The sequence below is a fragment of the Hydra viridissima genome, unplaced genomic scaffold, assembly GCF_058129835.1.
Source record: "Hydra viridissima isolate aposymbiotic clone 2 unplaced genomic scaffold, HvirCarnegie_v1 scaffold_9, whole genome shotgun sequence".
Taxonomy (NCBI): Eukaryota; Metazoa; Cnidaria; class Hydrozoa; order Anthoathecata; family Hydridae; genus Hydra; species Hydra viridissima.
Genome location: NW_028324308.1, coordinates 7,307,763 through 7,330,851, shown reverse-complemented (window position 1 = coordinate 7,330,851; position 23,089 = coordinate 7,307,763). Strand labels below are relative to the sequence as shown.

Here is a 23,089-nt window from a genome sequence, read left to right as displayed (position 1 = left end):
ACGTATTTGGATGCAAAACCTTTAAAGATTACCACGAGCTGTACAACATCTCAGACGTGCTCATTCAAACAGACGTTATTGAAAATTTTAGAAACGTGTGCATGGAAAGTTACGAACAAGATCCCGCCTGGTATTACACCTGCCCTGGGCTCGGTATGCAAGCTTGTTATAAAAAGACTGAAGCTAAAATAGAACTTTTTAGCGATCCTGATATGCTTCGCATGACACAAAAAGGAATACGCGGTGGAATCAGCATGATCTCCAACCGTCTTGGAACTGCCAATAACAAATACATGCAAGACTATGATCCTTCACAACCATCGAAATTCCTCCAGTATTTAGACGCTAACAATCTTTATGGATGGGCCATGAGCAAACCTCTTCCCGTTGGAGGATTCAAATGGATAACTGATCTTGAAAATTGGCGCAGCATGCCGTGCATTCTCGAAGTCGATTTGAGCTATCCTGAAGAGCTTCACGATTAACACAATGACTACCCTTTGGCTCCTGAAAGATTAACCATTGGAAAAGTAGAAAAGCTGGTTCCCAATTTAAACAACAAAGTAAAATACGTCGTTCACCATGAAAACTTAAAACTCTATGAACGAATGGGATTAGTCATCACCAAAATTCATCGAGGTTTCACCTTTAAAGAAGAACCTTGGATGAAACCATACATCGATTTCAATACCGAAAAAAGAACAGAAACATCCTTCGAATCTGATAAGGAATTTTTCAAACTCATGAACAACTCTGTCTTTGGAAAAACCATGGAAAACATCGAAAATCATGTTGACGTTAGACTTGTCACCACTAAAAAAGAAGCCTTAAAATTATCCAAAAAACCTCAATTCGAAAGCTTCACCACTTTTGATGAAAATTTAATCGCGGTTCACATGAAGAGAAAAAAGCTGGTTTACAACAAACCTGTCTACTTGGGAATGTGCATCCTAGACATCAGCAAAATTTTAATGTTTGAACACCACTATGACTACATGAAACCTAAATACGGTGATCGCGCAAAATTACTCATGACAGACACCGACTCGCTCTTTTACGAAATCGAAACAGAAGATTTTTACAAAGATATTGCCGATGATGTGCTTGAAAAATTTGACACGAGCGACTTTCCTAAAGACCATCCTGCCATTCAAAACGTTGGCTTCAAAGTGGGCGAAAATAAAAAGGTTATCGGCATGTTCAAAGATGAGGCTGCTGGTAAACAAATTAAAGAGTTTGTTGGACTTCGACCCAAGCTCTACTCTTACTACATACCCAAAGAAAATGAAGAACACAAAAAATGCAAAGGCGTCCAAAAGAACGTTGTTAAAAATCACATCAAGCATCAACATTATAAAGACTGCTTAATGGATAAGAAAGAAAAACTTGCAACCATGAACGTCATACGATCTCATCTCCATGATGTTTACACCGAAGAAATTAACAAAGTCGCACTCAGCGCTAACGACGACAAAAGATTCATCTTAGAAGACGGAATTCACACCTTAGCCATCGGGCACTACAAAACAAGGTAAGAAAATTGAATAAAAAGGTAAGTCAACTTAGAAAAATAAAGCACACATCTTAAAAATTTAATTTGAAACAAATTCTTCGAATTTTTAGGCATCTTAAAAGGTACACAAATAACATGATTTTTTATACTTCTTATCATAAGAATTTTTTAAAAAAGATACCATCTTCGATAATCAACACACCCAATATATAACGGTATCAATGTCCCAGGACCCGCATTTTTCATCTACTATCATCATCATCATCATCATCATCGTCAGGTTGTACTTCATGACTCTTCGATTGTAAAGAAGGTACAGTTAAACTCATGTAATTCGATTCCTTTAGTGGTATCAAAATAGATTCGAATTACATGAGTTTTCGAATTATAGGGGTTCGGTGTTTACTATAAATCCTGACAGGACTGTAGATTTTGTTCGAAATAAATGATCTTTCGAATTATAGGATTTCGAATTTTATGAATTTTATGAATTTAACTGTGAAATGAAATCGTATCAAATGGAAAAATAAGCTATATCCATTTATTAGTACATGTTGCTGTGTAATTAAAATCTTTAATTACAGTAAAAAGAATAATAAGCGCTAAAATTAAATTCTTAATTTAAGTAAAAATTAGTTTAACTTTAAATGGAAAACCAAAAAAAAACATTTGTTCGATTATGATTATTCTTATATATTTTTTAAAAGACCTATTAAAATAAATCACAAGCCTTTGAAACATAGAATTAAAACCTCAATTTGAACTTGTTGCAGTCATTTCCTTCATCATGTCCGAGCGAGTTCATATATAATTAAAGGAAAATTAAAACGAGTAAAAAATTATTTTCTATGACAAATGTTTTTTGTTTTTTTACGTGAGACCCAATTGTAACATCAGAAAGTTCAACTTTTCATGTATGGATATAAGAATGCAAGATTAAATGAGCAGAAAATGTTAAATATGTGATAATGGAAAAAATAATGAGATTAAACCAATCAAACTTAATACGGAAAAAAATTTCTTGAACTTCTTTTTTTAAAATGATCCTTTAGCATCAGAATATGAAGATTGAATATTGGGAAGTATTAAAAAAATGTAGATTGAATAAAAAAATTCGCAGACAGGATTAACGAGTGGTGTGTACAATGACGTAAAAACAAAAATCATTACCTTCTCGCAGAGTATGTATTTGAATTGCTTATAATCTAAACTTACTTTTAAGAATACCTTGATTTCCTTCAAATCAAATTCAACATTTTTTACAGTTTTAAAGTCCATAAATTGTTTCTTTTGCCTTGTGTTGAAAGCGTTAGAAAGTGTTGTGAAATACTGCTAGATGCTGAGCCAACACCAAGAAATCTTCGTTCTAGTGCGGCCCACCGTTTTATGTCAACAAGTGATTTCAACGATTTGAAAGCTTTGACAAAAATGAGTCTAAACACGAAGTTAAGCTTAACTAAAATCTTTTAAAAAGTCTTGAATGCTTTAACTTTATAATGAGTTTAGCGTTTGTCAGCTGTGCCGTTCTAATAAAATTATTGTAATATTGCAAAAAACTGATGTTAGTCATCAAACAGTTACTGGTATGTTAGAAATAGTGACACGTCAGTTGAAAGTTCCATACTTTCTAAAGGATGAAGAACTTTACATCTTCAGACTTCGTTCACCATTTCTTAACCCTTGTTATGAATAAAAATGTTAAGCCAAAAATAAAAAGCAATTTTATAAGATCAGTGAGAACAAATGGCCAGGGAAGAGTAATCATCAAAGATAACATTGAAGCAAATTCAAGAGTAAAAATAAGACGTCACCTGATCAGGATTATTGAAATCTTCAAGACTACAAAGATCAAAAAGGCTACTCAACATTCACAAAGATTTTATTTTCTGATGAGAAGCCTCGATTCTCTTTGTTATATAAACCCTAAAAAGACTGAAGATGTCTCAAAAGAAATCTGCCATACTTTTCAAATAAAATACACTGCAGCAGTTATAGTTTTTGACTTTATCTCAAAAGGAAAATAAATGCTTCCAGTGTTTTTTTCTAGTAGTTTAAAAATTACAGCTGTCAACCTAGATGTATTGATAAAAAAAGTTTTGCCCTGGGTGAGGTCTGACTTCATTCCAGATACACAGATTGTGTTTCAGCAGGACAGGGCTCATCCGCATACTGCCAAAATAGTTCAAAAATTACTAACAATTAATATGCCTAGGTTCAGGTCAAAGAAAAAGTGGCCTACAAGCAGCCCTAAATTGAAATCTTTACACTGCCTCAAATTTGGATGAGAGGTGGCACAAATCTTGTACCCAATTCCGCCCCCTATATGTGGCGAAATTGTGTACAAGGTTTGTGCCACCTCTCATCCAAATTTGAAATCTCTAGATGTTGCTACAAAGAAGCAGTGGTCTTAAATGAAAGAGCCCTACACCAAGAAAGTTTACTTAAGATTTTAGAACTCACCTGAAGACAATCATTTTTGCCGAAGCAGAACATATTGAATGATCTTGCTAAAGGATAAATAAAATATTTTTTTAAATACAATTTTCAGTTTTTATGATGTTTTAAAGCAGTAGGCTTGATTTTATATTAAGTCAAACTTTTTTTTGTTTTGAGTTTCTAAGAAAACCGAATTTCTAAGAGGGCCTCGTAAATTAATTGGACCTAAGATCAGATTTTCACCACTTGCTAACTCTTACGCCGCTGTCAAATCTTTATAAAAAATCGAAGGAAGCTTTAAATTACATAAAACTTTTATTTACATATAAATATTATACAAGAGTTTCTATTTCAGCCACAACAATAGATTGTTCTTTCTTAGGTTTGCTATAGAAAAAAAAAAAAAAAGGTTTAACTCAAAAGGGAACATTTTCAGAGGTATACTATGGGAAAACAAATTTCTCAACTGTTATCAATATTAGGTAAATAAACAAAAAACAACAGCAAACATCAAAAAAGGTTTAAATAAAAATATACCTCTTTGAATTTTCCCAAAAAGTAAAAAGCGAAACAATAAGGCACTAAAAATGAAATAAACATTTTTCAAAACAGGTCTTACTTAAAGTGGATGAGAATTGAGATTACACAAATTAGCAGGTGTATATAAAAAAAATGTTCACACTTACCAAAACAGCCAACATTAACGCCATGATCTGATTTTTTAAAAAAAGAGAAAAGTGGAAAAAAAAAATTTATATAAAAAAAATCTGTTCTAATATTTTAATAAGAGTATTAAAAACACAGACAGATAAAGTTGGAGAGTGACATGCAAAAAGTACATAGCGAAACAGAGGTTAAAAGATACAGCTTATGGAAAGATTGTCAAAAACTAACCACAGAGGAAGTTGAAAAAGAGTAACGACTTGTAAGAAACCCTCCAAGTATTGGTCCAATAACACTCCTAAACAAGACTTCAAACAATTTCAAAGTTCATTTTAAAAATGTCTACTTCATTAATAACTTAAAATCAAAACAAAGTTCAATTAAAAAAGTAGCAATAATTATGTTTTTATTTACCCAATACTATAACAGCAATTGAAAATTCCAGATAATAGACTGGCTGTTAATAGAGATTCACATATTCCAGCATTCCTAATTAAGAAAAAAAACAAAAAGAAAGACACTTGCTACGATTAACTCAAAGAAAGAATATATTAAAAAAAAAATTTAAAAATTCTTACTTGACTGAGGTGTGCATATCAGCTAAACAAGGTACATACATTGGAGCACCAGCTGCTCCTGTTATTGATAAGCCAATTAAAACAACGTACAGTTTTCTAAAAGTTAAATCATTCTGGTGTAAAAAGATCACAAAAAATAATATTATTGTGTTCATGTAAGATTGTATGACAAGTGAGCACATGCAATAAGAAAATAAAAAGTATCATACCTTGGTATTATATCAGTTAAAAACTCAGCTGGACCAATTAATAAGTACCCAATAATCATTAGGACATTTCCAGCTATTATTGCATAACGACCACGAAACTTAAAAAATTTTTAGAGATTACTAACATATTCAAAACAAAAATTAAAGTTAAAAAACAGTAATATCAAACCAAAATTGCGCATATTTTACAATATTGTTAAGTAAATGCCTAAATCTCTCAGAAACCTGATTACATGAAGCATGGATGGTTTCTGGTAAAATTTTGTTCAGCAATGCCTTAATTTAGCTTTCAGCAATATCTTAATTTAGCTTTCAGCAATATTACAGTTTGGTGAGATGATAATTATGGATTGCTTTTGGTAATACTATAAATAACAAAATCCGTTAGATTTAAATCTGGTGTAGAGGGAAACTATAAAACCTTTTCCCAGAATCCTGCCATATTGTCCTTATACCAATCTTTACAATGTTTTTGGTATAAGATATGGCTCCATCTTTTTTGAGAGTGATGCCAGAATGAGTGTTGTCTTTTTAAATGTCCTTTTGATTCAAGGAATCAATTGATCCTTTAACAATTCCAAGTAAGCATGCTGTTTTTTTTTTACCCCCTCTTAAATTAAGATAAGAGGTGTTTTTTCACCTGTTGAGGTTACACCTGCCCAAAGCATTACAGATGGTTTGGGCAGATGTAACCTCAACAGATTTTAGGCTCTGATAAGCTACTCACTCATTCACTGGGATGTCATCTTTTTGCTGTGCATAAATCCAGCTATTCTGACTATTGTGTATTGCTTGCACTGTAAATGTAATAATTTCTTATCTGTCCTCGGCACTGATGTTGCATGCCATGCTTAAGCTTATCCAAAGAAGCTTCGCTCTACTCAACCATTTTGCTTTGGTAGTTTGTGACAGCAGTTGAGCATTGCTCTTTTTGAATGCGGTATGGTTTAGATCAATTTGTAATATGGTTTGCATTGTACCATAAATAACAATTGCTGCTGAAGTCAATTTTCTTATGCTTCTCTTTGGATTTCTCCTGATTTTTTTAATGTTCCGGATAAGGTTGGGTGTTCTATTTTTTCAATCTAAGGTGGTTTTTACCTTCAGAGGAGCAGATCCAGTTTCTCTGAGACATTTTAAGATTTTATAGACACCAGACTGGCTAACACAAGGCTTCAAAATCTTCAAAAATCTCAATAGACATTTTTCCAGTTTGAAACAGCTCAGAAACTGTCAAACTTATCTTTCCATGTTGAATTGTTTTTTATGAACTAGATCTGCAAACAGTTTAAAAATATTAAACCCGTATGAAGATTTGTTTAAACACAAAAACATAGATAGAAACTCTATGAGAGTTAAATAAACAACTTTACAAAATTCTAATTGCCTTGTATATCTATATTTAAAAAAGTCTAATTGCCTTGTATATGTATAACATACATTTCCATCTAACATTCATTAATGGCTTTTTGGGTGTTGCCTTTTACTTGAAATGGTGGAATTTAAAAATATATTAAGGACTAGCATAATGATGTTTGAAGGTTCTTTTCATCTTATTTTATTTTTAATTGGCACAAAACTGCACTTGCAACTGGTAGTTTTCCTGAACAATGACAATCAGAGGCCTGCCCTGTGTCTTTAAACTAATCAATGTAACAAACGCATAAACTTCAGTTTACAATAAACTTAATGTAGTGAATGATAACTGTTTCCTTCAGAAGATGGAGCCCTGGAAAAGTGTTTTTGAATAAATTTAAATGACTGTGTATATGACGATATTTGGTATATTTTTAACATGATCAACTAGTAAGTACCTTTTTATCTGAATAAAGGCCTAAGATTGGAGTAAGCCCAGTGTACAAAACTGACCACAGTAAAAAACATAAACCAATTTGAGAGCTTGATAATGTGTTCTAAAAAATTTTAAAAACAAAGCAGAATTCACAATAGATCTATCAGTTAATACTGAGATTAATAAATTAAAAAAAAAAAAAAACTCTACACACATTAGTTACATCTTCAAGATGTTTAGGTAAAGTTGGATCTACAAATGCATATCCTATCTGTGTACAAATTGCAACAAGGGCTAAAAATATAAATTAAACTAAAAACTCAACTATAAGTGATGAAGATGACATAAAGATGCATTTAAACATGCATTCATGCATGCATGCACACACATACATACATACATACATACATACATACATACATACATACATACATACATACATACATACATACATACATACATACATACACACATATATACATACATACAGAGAGTATTTACTTGATTTTAATACTTAAATAAACTCAAAAAAGTTCTAAGCATATTTGATCCCTACTTCTAGGACATTAATAAATACTATAGCTTGTACAAAAAATTTCAACTGACAAAATTCATATTCGTGCCAAATATTCAAGTGACAACTGAGCCATTAAATTATCATAAGGAAACCAGACATTTCTGATGAATAGCCAATTTATTGTTTCCAAAATGTTAGTAGACATAATGCTTATAAATCATTTCCTAAAACAGTTTTTGGGAATTGTGGTGCACCAGGTTTTAAGTTGATGGGGCATCTGTTTGATGTAAAGCAACAATATCTTAATGATCTCCATAAAATCTTTATTTTTTAGTTAGATACCATAAGTGTTTGCATAAGGAGAGTGATGTCTCACTCCAAGATTTCAAGCATAATTATGTAAACTGATTTATGTCTTATATAGTCTATAAAACTTAATCGCTTCTCGGCCTAATGGCTAAGATCAAGTGTAGCGAGCTGGCTAGGCCCGCATGCTTGTATTAAACTGATACTTTTCTTTTTTTTCCACCCATTTCTCAAAGGGAAGGTAAACTCAGGGTTGAAAAGCTTCTGGGTCTTCCCTGGAGAGGTTTGGGCAGTCCATAAGGCATACACGAGCGGACTCAAAATACAATTCCTAAAACTTAATCTTTAGCCAATTTGAATATAAATCTAAAAACGCAATGAACTGATCTAGATAATGAACAAACATTTTCATTCAAGGCATCTCTTTTCAAGCAGGTTTCACAATGTAATAAATCAGATTTCTGAAAAAACAGGGAAGAATCAAAACATCTGCCTGAGAAGGTAATTTTTGGTATAAGATAAACTTACATATGTAAATTTTATAAATACATATATACACACACCATATAAACACAGACACAAGACACAAATAACTTAAACTATCATTGCAAAGATTTTTTTTTAATACCAATTACTAATACACCAGGTACAAGCATTAGCTGTAGAAGAGAAACAGACTTTTGATTTAAAACTAGAACAATTTCACTTTTGTAGACTAAAAAAAAAAAAGAACCTTTTATACAATATGTTAATTTTAGCAAACACTAAAAACACAAATTATTACAAAATCATACACACCATTATAAAAAGTATAACTAACTTACCAATTTTTTCTGGTATTAAAAAAAAAAAACAAGGCAATGTTGCTAAAGTTGCAGAACCAATTACAAAAAATGGTAGGCGAAAGTTTCCAACCTTAAAGAATCAAAAATATAATGAAAAATACAATTGCATATTATAAAGTTCAAACATATCTATCAAATTTTAAAATATAAATTAATTTTTGTAATAGTTTATGGGTTGTCATGGAGCAATAAAATCTACATTAGTAAAAACTAATATGTAAATTCAATATTTGTACAAAATGCTATGCAAAATGTCCTAAATAGAAAACCATCACCTCTGATCTCAGGATAGTGAATTATGAGTAATTTATGAGTCGTTAACATTGACAAATAAACATAATCAAACCTCAAATAATCCTCCACCAATGACTGGTCCAATCATTAAGCCAACTCCATAAAACAATTCAGTTATTCCCTATTGTGATAAAATGAGTATAAAAATAAGAGTCATTAAAAATTCACTGCATACATGAATAACTATTTCTATTAAAAATTCATAGTGACAAATATGAACTGGAGAATTATCTGTCTTAAACCTAAAGCATGAAAATTATGTTTCTTGACACAATTAAAAACAAACATAATGCAAAAAAAAAAATAGAGCCAAAGTTGACCATAAAGCTTGAAGATTTAATTTTCTTCTAAATAGTTATTAGTAGGCTTCAAAATGAATGGGAAAAAAAATATTCCTTTTTTTGTTTGTTGAAACTTTAAATGTGGTAATGGTAGTAAAATGACATAACTTGGTAATGGAATAACATGTTTAATTAGTATAAAAAAAGAAAAATGTTTAAACCTGTTTCATTAAACAGTTTTTAGTTTTTATAAGGTTTATTTTCATCATCTCCTGAAGCAGAGAATGTTAGACTAAACAAATGCTTTATAAATTTTAATCATGTAGACCAGCCAATATTGGAAAGACCAATAGTGGGAATATTGTTGCATTCTTAGAAATGTGCATACCAGAAGATTTGAAAAGCATTTCTTTTTTAAGTATGACACTTAGAAAAAATTCCTATGCAACATAAATTGAGGCTTCTCTTTCAGAAAATGTTTCATAAGGTAATTATCATAGTTTTAAATGCTAAAACAACATACATTTTATGTGATAGATTACAATCTAACATAATTCCAAGAGTGATATCTATACTTTTCCAGTACACAAACTGTAGAGTAATATGCTTTGAAAAGTTGGTTGATAACAGAGAGCATTAGAGCTCCAATATAGGGAGATCCACAGGCCTTGTGACTCAGCATATGCGTATATACTGTCCCAATGGACACTGAAACATTTTCAGGCTGTGAGATGTTAGTGCAGCGATCAGTCCTGATACTTGATAAAGAATCCACTGTAAAAATATTTTCATTAGAAAACAGAATTATTGGTTGACTTTTCTTAAGGATGCTCAAAATTTTCCTAATTTTCTCAACTCATTTTCTCTTGACTTCTTCAACAATAAGGTTCCTTTTGGTACTTGCTCTAGACTTGACCTTTAGGTCATATTTAACAATATTTCTGAGTGTGCTCACTCAGAGAGTTCATGGGACACTTTTCTGATTGATCAGACTGGATTACACTTAGCTCGGCCTTTGACTGCTCTAATAAGCCATACAGTCCTCCTTGTCTTTGTCTTACCACTTGGTTTCCTCTCTATGCAACAAACCATTTTAAATTGACTTAAAATATCATTCAGTTTGTTTAGCCATCTCAAGTCTAGCTATAATATCTTTGGGTGTAATACCCAAGAGATGAAGGTCAATGGCGATCTTTTTTTTAACAGTCTTGTAAAAAAATCAAACTTTTCATTTTATCACTTGTTTACGGACAAAATAAAGATTACAAAACCATAATTAAAACAATTATTACTGCAAAAAAAAAAAAAAAAAAGAAAGAAAAAAGGGCAACAAAGTTAGTGCGGATTTTAAGGGCGCATGCTGTAGATAAACGTTAGATATTTCAATTTTTTATTTACTAAGGTATTTCAATTAGAGTGAAATAATGGGGAAAAACAATAACATATTTAAATTATCTTTGGTGTAACATGTACTCCAAAAACAAATAAAGTTTTTTTCATATACATAATTACAAAAAAATATATTGAAAAAATATTACTACAGTTTATTAATTACGTACAATTTTTTCACTTACTATTTGGGTTCAACGAAATAAAATTTTCTTATGACATAAAAAATTCTTGCAATAACAAAAACCCAAATAATGTTTTTTTATGTGCCTACTGTTATTTTAATCAAGCAAAAACTTAAAGTGTCAGGATTCTTTAACTTTATTGATGAGAATCATGGCCAGTTCATTTCCTTCAAGATACTTGTTAACAAATTTAATAAAAGTGGTTTCGATTTATTAAATTAGCGACATAAAATCTAATGGATTGTCAGTTGAACTTCACATCTATCATATCGTTTAAACTTTTGAACCAGCCACCCACTCATGTGTAAAAGAGTTTGTTCAATTGGTAGCATTTAAGTTTCTTCAGTAAACTTATAAACTGATCCTGAGATGAAATAAGAGGTTTTCTTTGTTTATTCTTCTTTTTATTCATAAATCCCATAATTAATGACTTTTTCTATTACAAAAACTTCATAAAATCTTTGAGATTGAAAGCTGTGGCAAAGTTTGAGTCCCTTATAAAAGTTGCTATTTTTTAAATTAAATTTGCTTTTTTCCACAGATAAAAGTAAGAAGGCATTTCGGTAAGCAGCTCGAAATTATCGTCTAGGGAGATCATTCTAAACACGTTTGTTTTAAATTACGGGGGGAAAAATTCTCTGCGCAATTCTGATTAAAAAAAGAAATAAAAACGAACTCAAAACCTTTAGAAAATAGCTCTTCTGTTAATGTTTAAAAACTGCCTACTATATTATACTACAAGCTCTTTTGTTTTTAAGAAATCTGAGCAATTTTAATTTAACTAGTTGTTAAGTTTTGAAAGCCCTTAAAATTTGTTGCAATGTTTTAAAATATTTATTATCTGGAAAAACCGAAAGATGATCCCATTTGGATTACTAAGTCGAACCGTTCCATCACGCAATGGTTATTTACTATATTATATTGCAGAGATGTTTTAGATCGTTTGTGACTCTTTTTGACTATTGAAAAGCGCTGAGAACTTGTTTTCAGCAAGCACAGATGTCTGACCTCTTGGGGTTAACTTTGTCATTTAGAAACATTTATTTCCTCATTTGCTATTATCATTTCCTCTATCTTCAACTGCTTTAAAAATTTGATGTTTACGATTAACATGTTTTTTATTACAAAAATTTTTGGAATTAAAAATATAACGCTATTCTAAGTTTCAAACGAGGTTTTAACTTTCGCGAGCCTGAAGTTTGAACAGATTTTTGTACTTGTATTCTATTGACCATTGTACTCATGGCTATCAATAAAAAAAAAAGTTGTATTTACAAAGCATAGGTCCCAATTTAAAAATTTCCCTCAATAAAAAAAAATCATAATTTAGAATGAGCCTTAGTTAAAACAAATTTCTTCGAAGAAAAACTTTTTAAATTGTTCAAAATTATCTTATAAAATATCTTTTTGGTTAATATGTGTACGGGCCTTGCTTTATGGATCTGTATCGTTGAAGCGTTAACTTTTGTTTAAAGTTCAATTTGAAAACGAATACCGCGGTGTGACCAAACAAAGTCCTAATATAACAAATGATAAATTTTGTACATTGTAAAACAAAATTTGAAAAAATAATTTTTTTTATTTTAACAAGACATTTTTGTAGTAACACTTCCAAAAAAAAATTGACCAGTTCTGCGGAGAATTCGGTCAGTCAGAGTATTTGTTCTATTGAGATGTAACTAATCAATACATGCTGGTGCCATATTGAATATATCGTCAAAACTTGTTAGGTGAAAAATTAGGTTTTTTATTGTGAAAATCTTATTGTCAAGAATAATAAAGTCGATTTACACGAAAAGACGAATATTTTAACGAAAAGCAGATGTAACATTCTTTTTTCTTCTTTTTTACCGTAAACAAAAAAAAATAATTTGTTTTAGGCCTAAAAAAATCTTACAAATCATATTCACAAGATATGGACGAAGCATTAGGTAAAATAAAAAAGGAGACCATGACCATTTATACAGCATCTAAATTTTATAAAATACTAAAGAAAACCATTGTTCAGCAAACACAAGGTCGACCTAAGAGTCTAATTGGGTGTTCAACAATTTTTGATATATCCGTAGATGCTAAAATTAAAAATTGGCTACTTGATATGGCCGAAGTTGGTATACCGGTCACAAAGAAACGTCTTCTTAAGGTGGTATCTGTTTTAGCACATAAGATGAATCTTGACCAAAAAGTAATTAGCACTCGTTAGACACGTAATTTTTTCAAGAGGCATTTGACACTTTCGATTCGGAAGGCTCAGACTCTTACAGAATACAGAACACTTGTTTCCAAACAAGATATTAAAAAGTGGTTCCAAAAATAACGGAAAATATGGATAAAAAAGATTTATCGTCTGTATTTGAGGATCCCAATGGAATTTAGAACCTTGAGAATTTTGTCGAGAAAATGATATGGTCATCATTTGTTTGTCGTCTGATTGCAACCATTTTGCACAACCATTAGACCGAGTTTACTTTTATGTTACAAAAGACATTTTGACCGACGTAGTCACAAAATGGAGAATGCAAAACCTTGGAACTTTCCTACTAAAAAGTACATTTGCGCCTCTGCTCCCTCCTGTAATTGTTAGAATACAGGAAAATCCAACTTTAACAGCAAATGGATTTAAATGCTGCGGTTTTTGTACTTTTTTACTACTTTGAGTCTAACGAAAGTCCCGTTAAGCGTACAAGAATATTACACTCAAACAAATTATAAAGAATCCGCCAAAATTCTGGTGATGGCTGAGCTTTAAAGTCCAATTAACAAGGCCAAAAGTGATGTAGAAACTGATATGACACACGAGCAATTACAATCTCTAGAGTTTATAATAATTTTATTCATAATCTTATGTATTGGATAGGTCCAATAGAACAAGAGGATTTACTGTACTACTGGCAGAAGAAAATGGACAAAATAGAGGGCTTTGATCCCACAACTCGAGAACAGTATTTAGAGCTTTAAACAACCGGAATGTATAATTGAAATTGATGAGATTTTACACAAGTTCAAGGACCATTGCGAACGAATGACAGTATTTTCTAGCCAATATTCGTTAGTCCAGAAGAATTTCAGAGTGAAAAAGTAACAAAACAAACAACAAAAGTTTCATCAGTCATCACATCCGACGAACTTATTGCAAGTTTAAAGGAGAAAAAGAGAGCTAAAAAAGAATTAGAAAGAAAGAGAAAAAACAAGAGAGGAAAAAAGCTGCTAAAAAAATCTAAAACTAAGTAAAATTATACCCAGAATAAATGGTCAGAAATTTTTAACTTTATATTATCTGTAGAATTAACAAATTTCAGAAAAATAATGTATTAAGTACATTAGTCATTTTGATATTCAATAAATATACAATACTGGTTATTAAAACTCTCTTTTTTACTTATTGAGATATCGAAAACTAGAACTTTCAGACATCACACCACAGTAACTACTTATGAAAAGCAGTTAATACTAAATAAATATTAATGAAGAGAATGTGTTTTTAATGGATTCAGACCTTTAATGTTAAACAGCACTCACTTATTATGAGGTAAAAACAAAATGGAAGGACATATGCGGATGTAAATGATCGCCAAAAATTTTATTAGTTACAACAAATCTGGCAATAATGCTAAAAATATAAATGAAACAGTATATTTAACTTACAATGATTTTAGTTAAATTGTCTTTAAATGTGACGCTAATAATTGCTATGGCAGCTGTTTGTGACATGGAGCTTCCTAACGAGCCAATGCATCGTATAACAAAGCAAAAAACCACGAAGGTGTTGTAGTTTGGCATTTCCGCAACAAAACTGTCGAAAAAAAAAAGTTGTTATTTATTAGTTAGTAGTTTATTCAGTCACTTTTTAAAAATAATTTTCTTGTCAATGATAAAGTGTTAAAAGGTTCAATGAAAAACTGAAAAAAAATTTATTCATATATCTGTTATTTGTAGGAAACGATTTGGTCATTAAATGATTAAAAAAAAAAAGATGAAGAAGAAGAATAAGCAAAGTGGTATTAAAATTAAACCGACTTTTTACACTTTCTTGTATAGAACATACCCAAACAATATCTGTGTTCCTCCTTCCAAGAATGAACCAGCAATCAAAGTGAAACGTACTCCAACTGTTGGCATCTGTTAAAATTGCAAAAATTATCTACAAAAAAAATGTTAATGTGAAATAGTTTTATTGGTTTGTACTCTGCAAAATGAGGGAAATGGAAATGAAAGAGATTTTAATTCTTCGGATGATCACAAAAAAAAACGTCTCAGTATCTATTTCACCTACCCATAATCCGATTAAAGGGCTAGCAAGAATCGTGACAAGAGGATATGAAGCGAGAACTAAACCTGTAACAGTTGCATCCATGTTCTTTTTCATGGCCTAAAAAAACAAAAGTGCATTAAAATCTATTGAATTTATTTATTGAAGGTGTGTTTTGTTTAGCTGAATATATTTATTTGATATTTTAATAGTGGTAATTATATCCCTTGTAATTAAGTAAATATATTCATATAAAAGGTATTATCGTATTGAAAAAAAGCATTAAAATGGATTTATGAAAGTTATATAATGTAAACTCTAGGTAATAACTGTTAAACGCACCACAAGAGGGAAAAATGATGACATGTGCGAAGAGCTTATGGACGAAACAAAGTAAAACAACGAGATTGATATTGCGACCTTCCATTCCATCTTATTTAGCTTCCATTTCTTTTTCTTAATTTCGTTCATTTCAAATGTAAAAAACCGTAAAGGTTCGTTAACCCCCAAAAAAAAAATTTTCAAAAGGAAAATTTCGTGTCTAAAATAACAAGTTTGTTTTTTTGCCACCAATGTGTGTTTTGAAACACTAATCTTTATTTGCTTGCTCACCTTTAACGGTTCGAAATGGGAATTAAAAGCGATAAAATAAATACTTATCTATGAATCGGAAAACAGAAAACCGTTCTCTCAATCATATTTAAGGAAAGAATACTGAAAAGTTGTTGAGTCAAAGTATTTGCTTTACTTAAAGCAGATTTTGTAAAACAAAATGCAATTTAAATTTTTTTGTTCAAAAATCTGAAATCAAAAATGTTTATATTTTTTTATTAAGTAAAAGAAAAATTGTTTAAATTTTTTTAAAAGTTATTAGCAGCATAATTTCCTATCTTAAAAAATGTCTCTAAATAAAAGCATTAATTTGCATGTACATTTCAAAGCTCCCAGCGTAATGAAAACTATATATCAATGAAGAAACTCCAAGGTAGTTTTAAAACTTAACTTGTCTTTTGTGTACAACTTAATTCCGTTTCCTTCTATTAAAATTAAAAAAAAAAAAGAAAAAATAAAGAAAAAGTTAAATAAAGTAATAAGAAGTAGTTTGAATTTATTAATTGTCATACAAGTAATCTGTTTAACACCTATGCGAGCCTTTAGTTCTGCAAAGGAAATTAGATAAACGAACACCATGAGAAAAATCAGCGTATAGCGGGAATTGAAGGAATTTATTACGACATAAAAAAGTAAAAAATGTTTATGATAAAAAGATATTCCTCTTATATAAATGTAAATACATCTAACTTCAGAAATCTAGTTAAATATTGTTTTTAAAAATCAATTTAACAGTTGAAAAGATCTAATAGAATTATTATTCTTTTATGATAAAGACTTTTAAGAATATATAATTTTTTCTCAAAAATTAACAGTTTTAGCAGCTTTTAAAAATCTGTCAAAACTATAATATATGTAAAGCGAATAAAATAGTTACAGCAACTCTTAAAAAGCTGCTACAACTTACGTATAGTTTGAGAAAAAGTGATTGTTATTGTACAGTGGTTTTCATAAATTTAGACGCACTCATATTTGAGAATTTAAATTTTTAGTTTTTTAACAATAAAACAATAACGAAAAAAGATTTCGGTTTAGTTTTTTTTCTATTTATTAGATAAATACATACAGAATACAAAATTTTTAAAAAATTTACAAAAAAATGCAAACACTAAGTAATAATTAGGTAAAACTACATGGTATTAAAAAAATAAGACAAAAAAAATTGTTCATAAATTTAGACGCACGATACATTAGGAGGCGTAATTTATGAACCAATCGCTATTTTGTATATCCGCCTTTTGCTTTAATACAACTAAGAACTCTTCTAGGCATAGACTCAACAAGATTTTTGCTCATCGCTTCTGGGACCTTATACCAGGTCTCTTTAAGGACGTCCTTCAGCTGGCCAAGTGTGGAAGTTTGAACCTTTGCCAATTCACCGTCAATCCAAGCCCAAATGTTTTCAATTGGGTTCAAATCAGGTGAGTATGGAGGCCACGGTGTTGTCTTGATATTATTATCGTTGAACCACTCCTTTGTATAGTATGCAGTGTGTGCAGTAGCGCCATCTTGTTGAAGTTTCCATGGTTTATCATTGAGCATATGCAGGTCAACTGATGGAATTAGTTTGTTTTCCAGTACTTCTACGTATATTCTGGAGTTGATTCTTCCGGTGTATGTTGGGCACATACCAACACCTTTGTAATTGAAGCATGACCAGATTCCTATCGAGCCTCCTCCACTTTGCATAGTCGGTCTAATGTACCTGGCGTAATACTTTTCGTGAGCCATTCTTTTGACTGTTATGTTAAATTTGCGATTGATCAGCTCAAAGTTACTCTCATTACTCCACGTAATGTTTTTCCATTGTTCTATTGTCCAATACCTTCTTTCACGACACCATTTTAGTCTCCTTTGTTTATCATATGGACGCAAGAGCGGTTTCTTCAAAGCAGAGTAGACTCCAATCTTGTATTTGATAAGTATTCGACGGACTGTGCTTTTAGAAATAGATGTATTTCGCGTTGTATTGAATTCTATGTTCAATTTTTGTAACTAATTCTTGGATTAGCTCTGACAGCTCTAAAAAGGGCACTATCGTCCTTACTGGTGGTTGACATGGGTCTACCTGGCCTCGCTTTCTCGCTGGCACCACCAGTGTGAAGAAAGTTTTGCTTCGTTGTCCGAACGCATTTCTCAGAGACTCCAATTAACCTGGCGATTTCTTTATTACTTTTGGTTCCTTCTTTGATGTGAGCAATAATTTGCCATCTTTCAGCTTGAGTGATACGTCATTTGCCTATTTTTCGCGTCTTTTTAGTGCAAAACTAACTTAACTTTTGTTTATTTATTAAATAATGATTAACTAATTCATGGTAAGTTATATTTATATAAGGTTTTATGACAAAATTAATTAATTTAGGCCTATTAATGAGAAATATGGAAAAAAAAACTAATATTTAACTATCAACTAACAAGATATAAGACTTTTTTGATTGTGCGTCTAAATTTATGAATAAAATAAAATCAAGCTTATCAATTAACTTTTTTGTGTTAATTGGTATAGAATAAGTAATAAACATCCTGTAAAAAAAATTAAGGTACTTTATAATAAAGTTTCACTTCCTCTATTTAATTATATATCAAACATAGCGGTAGCACTTTTATTTTATTTTTACTTTAAGTATTTTTTTACATATATGTAAAAAAAAAAATGAGTGCGTCTAAATTTATGAAAACCACAGTACAAAAAGTTATTTTCATTACTAACTTAAGTACATAGCCGAACAGATACAACTTATTTTAATAAACTTATTCATCAAAATCTTTTTTTTAAATAACAAACTCAAGTTGCTGTTATAAAAAATGCTTTTTTAAAAAAATAGAGAAAGTAAATATTTTTTAACACTCGTTTAAGTTTAATTTGTTTTATTAATACCAAAGCTTAAAGCCAGCAATTAATCAATCTTATTTTACATCTTTTTAATACTTTGAAGTAAGAAATTTTTTTAAAAAGAATTTTTCGCGGATCGAACTAACCGCTAAATCCGCGAAAACTGCGCACCGCACAAGTTTCTGAGATAAAAGTAAATCGAAGAGATAAAAAGATATAGCAATGACTATTTATTTGTAATTTATTTTTTAAAGCAATTAGAAGACTGAGCCTTTACAAATACGATATAAAGAATAGTTCACATTGTTTTTTATAACTAAACACGTATTGTATATGTAAAATATAGGAAGATAAACTGAAGAAAAATTTCACTTTCTTAATCGAAATTAAAATAAATAAAAATATAAAGCCCAGTTGGCCATCATAAATGTCTTGACATTTATGACGGCCGACTGGTCTTTTGTCTTTTTTTCATGGAAATATAAAATTTTGTATTGTGAAAACAACTTTCTTGATCCATGTCATTGCAATATGGTTTTTTCTTCAACTGTATGTTGTTTTATCTTTCATGCAGTTGTAAGTTTATCCACTTTGTGTTTCGACTGTCTTGCACTTTCCATTATTCAATGGGCAATATGTTTGAGTCAATTTCCTTCGTTTTCCTTTCTTACAAAATTAGACAAGGAAATATTAAAGAGCATTATTTTCGTTCTTATGATGTGCCACCTTAAGAATTTGTGTTTATTTGTTTATTGATGTTAGTCATTTTAGTATTATAACATCTCTTTTCTCGTTCGTGTAAATTCAAATATGAAACATTTATGAATACTTGAATTATTCGAATTTACATAAATTGTATAATTATACTAATGTTCATGAAAGTAATTTTTATTTCTTTCCATGCTGAATTGTTTTGCTTTGTTTTGTTTTGTTTTCTTTTTTGTAGATTTTCTAATACTATTTTTTGTCGTTCGCAACTTGCTGCTTCAATTTCTTTCTTTTTTTCTAATGTTTAAATCTATTTTTTTCCGTTTTTCCTATTTCTCGTAGGTGGTCTAGGGTATTGCCTAATTATCTCAGGGGATAACTTTGGTAGAGGAAATAACACTTAAAATTTTAATTGTCATACAAGTAATCTGTTTAATATCTACGCAGGGCTTTAATTCTACAAAGGAAATAAAATAAATGAACGGAAAGTTAAAAAAATTCAATATTTAGCGGAATCGAAGGAAATATTTTCAAAAAAAGAAAGAGAAATTTAAAATTTCATTGAAAGCCTTTGACTCTTCATTATTGTTTTCAATTAAATCGAATGGCTCTTGTTCTAAAAGTAGTTTCAGGAGCCTTTTTTGCATATTGTGAGGGCGGGGATTTTGTTTAATTTTATATTTTTATTTATTTTTGTTTTTAAAGATGTGATGATTAAATGTGACTGTGGTGGTTGGTTCTATGTTAGTGTAATGGTAGTGCAAATATAGAGAGTGATAGAATGTAAGGAAGGACTGTAATTGTGTAACGCAGATGTGGTAAAAGCGCGATAGGAGCATCAGACTTTTTAATAACAATTGTTAACTCAAAAAAAACAATAATAAAAATATTAATGATAATAATATGGCCTTACTTAAAATGAAAACAAAAATAAAAATACTTACGATTGATTTTTCTTCTCTTACTTATTTTCTAAATAAATATTCTCAATTATTTCTCATCAATATATATATTCTCTTAATATTAGCTCATACAAATAACAATACATTAATACTTATAATAATGCAAATTGAAAGTTACTCAAATACATTTCCTTACCAAATCCTTCTCATAAGTTCCTCTTTAAATTGTTCATAAATTCTTTTCATTAAATTCTCTTTAAATCTTCAAAAATCCTTTTCTCATAAAATCTTCTTTTAAAATTTCTTACAATTCTTTTCTCATAAAATCCTCTTCCAAAATCTCTTAAAATTCTTTTAAATTCTTTTCTCATATAATCTCTTAAAATCTCTTAAAACTTTTTTCTTTCTCTTAAAATTCTCTTTAAAAATCTTTCATAACTCTTTCTTAATACATCTTCAAAAACTCTCTTTAAAACACTTCATCAAAATCTTCCCGAAAACATCTCTCCAAAGAGAGGGCTCCAAAAATCTCCCAAAAAAAAATCTAGAAAAATCTCAAAAAAAATCTAAAAAAATCTAAAAGATTTTCTCAACCTTTTCTTTTCTGAGTCATGGTATTCTTTAAAACAAGTTTTACTAGCTTTCTTTTTATAAGTCTTTATATCAGAGTGGTTACAGAACTTTCTAGAACTTTACTAATTAAAATCATATAATTGTACACTTTTAGGGAAATTGGAGATATGCTTAAATGTTTTAAAAGGAGCCAAATTTATTTTTTAAAGGTAATATATAAAAAATAGATAAAAAAAAACAACGCCTATCTTTGAAATTGTCTTTAAATCAGGAATATTTTCTCAAGACTATCACCTATACATAACTCCTTCATTTATAGTTGTTCGTTTTCTTTCTTTCTTTATTTTTCTCCCTACTCTTAAACACACTTTAGAAATACATAATTTAGAACTTTGGAATCTTTTATTATAATTATATTTTTAAAAACCTCGTAAATACTTAAATTTAAACTAATTCTCTTATGTAAAGGTAATAAGATGTCCCCTAAAATCAAAGCAAAACTCACCTTAAAAAAACATCAATTTGTTTTGCAAAAACTTTGTTAGAATAGAAAAAACCATGTTATATTTTATTGTATTTGCAGGAAGCTAATAAAGAATGCAACAATTTTAATAAGTTCTACTATCAAAAAATACGTAGAAAAAATTTTAAATTACTTTGGTGCTTAAAACCGTATCTGGCATCAGCTTTTTTGTACCGTATCTGGCTATATTTTTATTACAATGATCTAAACTGTATTTAAAAATAGGACAACTAAGGTTGAATAATAAAAAAAAAAAAACAACAAACCTAGCTGATACTTATTTAACTTAAAACACCATGTTTTTTAATTATAAAAATCACCACATATTAAAAAAACTGTTAGTAAAGATTTTACAATCACGGTTTGCTATACTAAGAGCATATATCCAAATGCTGAAAAGTGGGGTTGTTTTTACTGAAAGAAAACATACAGCATTGTCTAAATCTAATTTAGTTATAGTTGTAAAAGATATAATAATGGCAAGCATTTTTATTTATTTATTTTTAAAAACATTCGACACCAAAATTTACACTTTGTTGTAATTTACCTGGTAAATCGAAACTAGTAATGCAGTGGCTATGAGTTTTTCAATCTAATGTCTAGTCAGAGAAGAAAAAGGATGAGATAAATTCAAGTAAATTATTGATCAAAATAGAATTGAAAGAACTAAAGTTAATGCGTAAGTCCTGGTTCATTGTCGTCTGTTCTTTAGTTTAAAAAAATGATTATTTAGGCTTATATTACCATGGCGCACTAGAAAGAAAATAATTTTTTTGCACTACTGTGTAAATAATAAAACTTTCTATTGCCTCAAACATAAAGAAATTCAAACACTTTGATAAGTTGTACTGCTTTATATCTGAAGGAATAAGACACTATCACCTCTCTAAAAGAATAGTTCCGTTTGAAGCACTCTGGCTATTCCCACCCAACATGAGACGACTTTAAGACGTATGTAACTTATCTTTAACTCGTTTAGACGGCTTATGACGGCTTATCCACACCTCATTAAGACGTCTTCCGACAACCAGTTTAAGACGTCCGCAAGATATCTGAACAAGACGTCTGTCGGAACAACTAGTTTAAGACCTCCGTAAGATACTTTAACAAGACGTCTTTCGGAATAACCATTTTAAGACGTCTTTAACAATCTGAACAAGACGTCTGTTGCAACAACCAGTTTATGATGTCTTTTGGAATAACCAGTTTAAGACGTCTTTAAATTATCTTAACAAGAAATCTGTTAGAATGACCAGTTTAAGACGTCCGTAAGACATCTTAACGAGACGGTTGTCGGAACAACCAGTTAAAGACGTCTGTCCGAATAACTAGCTTAAGATATCTTTCAGAATAACCAGTTTAAGACGTCTTTAACTTATCTTAACAAGACGTCTATCGGTACAGCCAGTTTAAGACGTTCGTAAGAAATCTTAACAAAATGTCTCACAGTGGTTCAAGGTGTGCCAAAATAAAAAAAAAAAATTTTTGTTCAACGTAGGTTTAATGGTAATAGTTGTTTTCCATACTTATCAAGCTTTAAAAAAAAGATGTTTTTAGTCACTAGCTTTTACATTAAATTTTATATGGTCTGTTGAAGTTAATTTTTTTTGCCAGATTTGTAAGTTTTAAAATGAAAATTAATAAAATATATGTGTTGCTACACAGAAACTGTCAACTATTT

At 30.0% G+C, this 23,089-nt stretch overlaps 1 protein-coding gene and 1 long non-coding RNA gene across 11 annotated transcripts; one reads left to right on the top strand and one right to left on the bottom strand.

Annotated features, from left to right (window-relative positions):
- Positions 1-3,968: 3,968 nt before the first annotated feature.
- Positions 3,969-16,510, bottom strand: LOC149883809 (MFS-type transporter SLC18B1-like). 10 transcript variants are annotated; one of them, XM_090098364.1, is made up of 16 exons: positions 15,600-15,845; positions 15,282-15,377; positions 15,054-15,127; positions 14,654-14,801; positions 9,206-9,274; positions 8,839-8,929; positions 8,643-8,729; positions 7,406-7,485; positions 7,214-7,312; positions 5,400-5,497; positions 5,191-5,286; positions 5,027-5,101; positions 4,844-4,910; positions 4,636-4,662; positions 4,487-4,530; positions 3,969-4,020 (listed from the first exon to the last, which is right to left on the bottom strand). In XM_090098364.1, the coding sequence occupies exons 1-16, from the start codon at positions 15,726-15,728 to the stop codon at positions 3,984-3,986; spliced, it is 1,317 nt and encodes a 438-aa protein (XP_089954490.1). In that variant the 5' UTR covers positions 15,729-15,845; the 3' UTR covers positions 3,969-3,983. The 10 variants fall into 10 exon arrangements, 9 of the variants coding, with proteins under 9 accessions (XP_089954490.1, XP_089954494.1, XP_089954491.1 ...); XR_016455824.1 differs by having other exon boundaries at positions 3,974-4,020; positions 4,844-4,920; positions 15,600-15,844; XM_090098368.1 differs by lacking the exons at positions 3,969-4,020; positions 15,600-15,845 and adding exons at positions 4,255-4,336; positions 16,382-16,510 and having other exon boundaries at positions 15,054-15,149.
- On the top strand, positions 14,717-15,553 carry LOC149883810 (uncharacterized). The gene is made up of 2 exons (XR_016455827.1): positions 14,717-14,831; positions 14,945-15,553. It is a non-coding gene; the product is annotated as an uncharacterized LOC149883810 (long non-coding RNA).
- Positions 16,511-23,089: the final 6,579 nt, after the last annotated feature.

Coding starts and splice junctions, on each gene's coding strand:
- LOC149883809 (XM_090098370.1), bottom strand. CDS start 15,728: ATGAACGAAATTAAGAAAAAGAAATGGAAGCTAAATAAGATGGAATGG. Junction 7,486..8,642: donor ACCTGGTGTATTAGTAATTG/GTATTAAAAAAA, acceptor TTATATTTTTAG/CCCTTGTTGCAATTTGTACA. Junction 7,313..7,405: donor ATCTTGAAGATGTAACTAAT/GTGTGTAGAGTT, acceptor AAAATTTTTTAG/AACACATTATCAAGCTCTCA.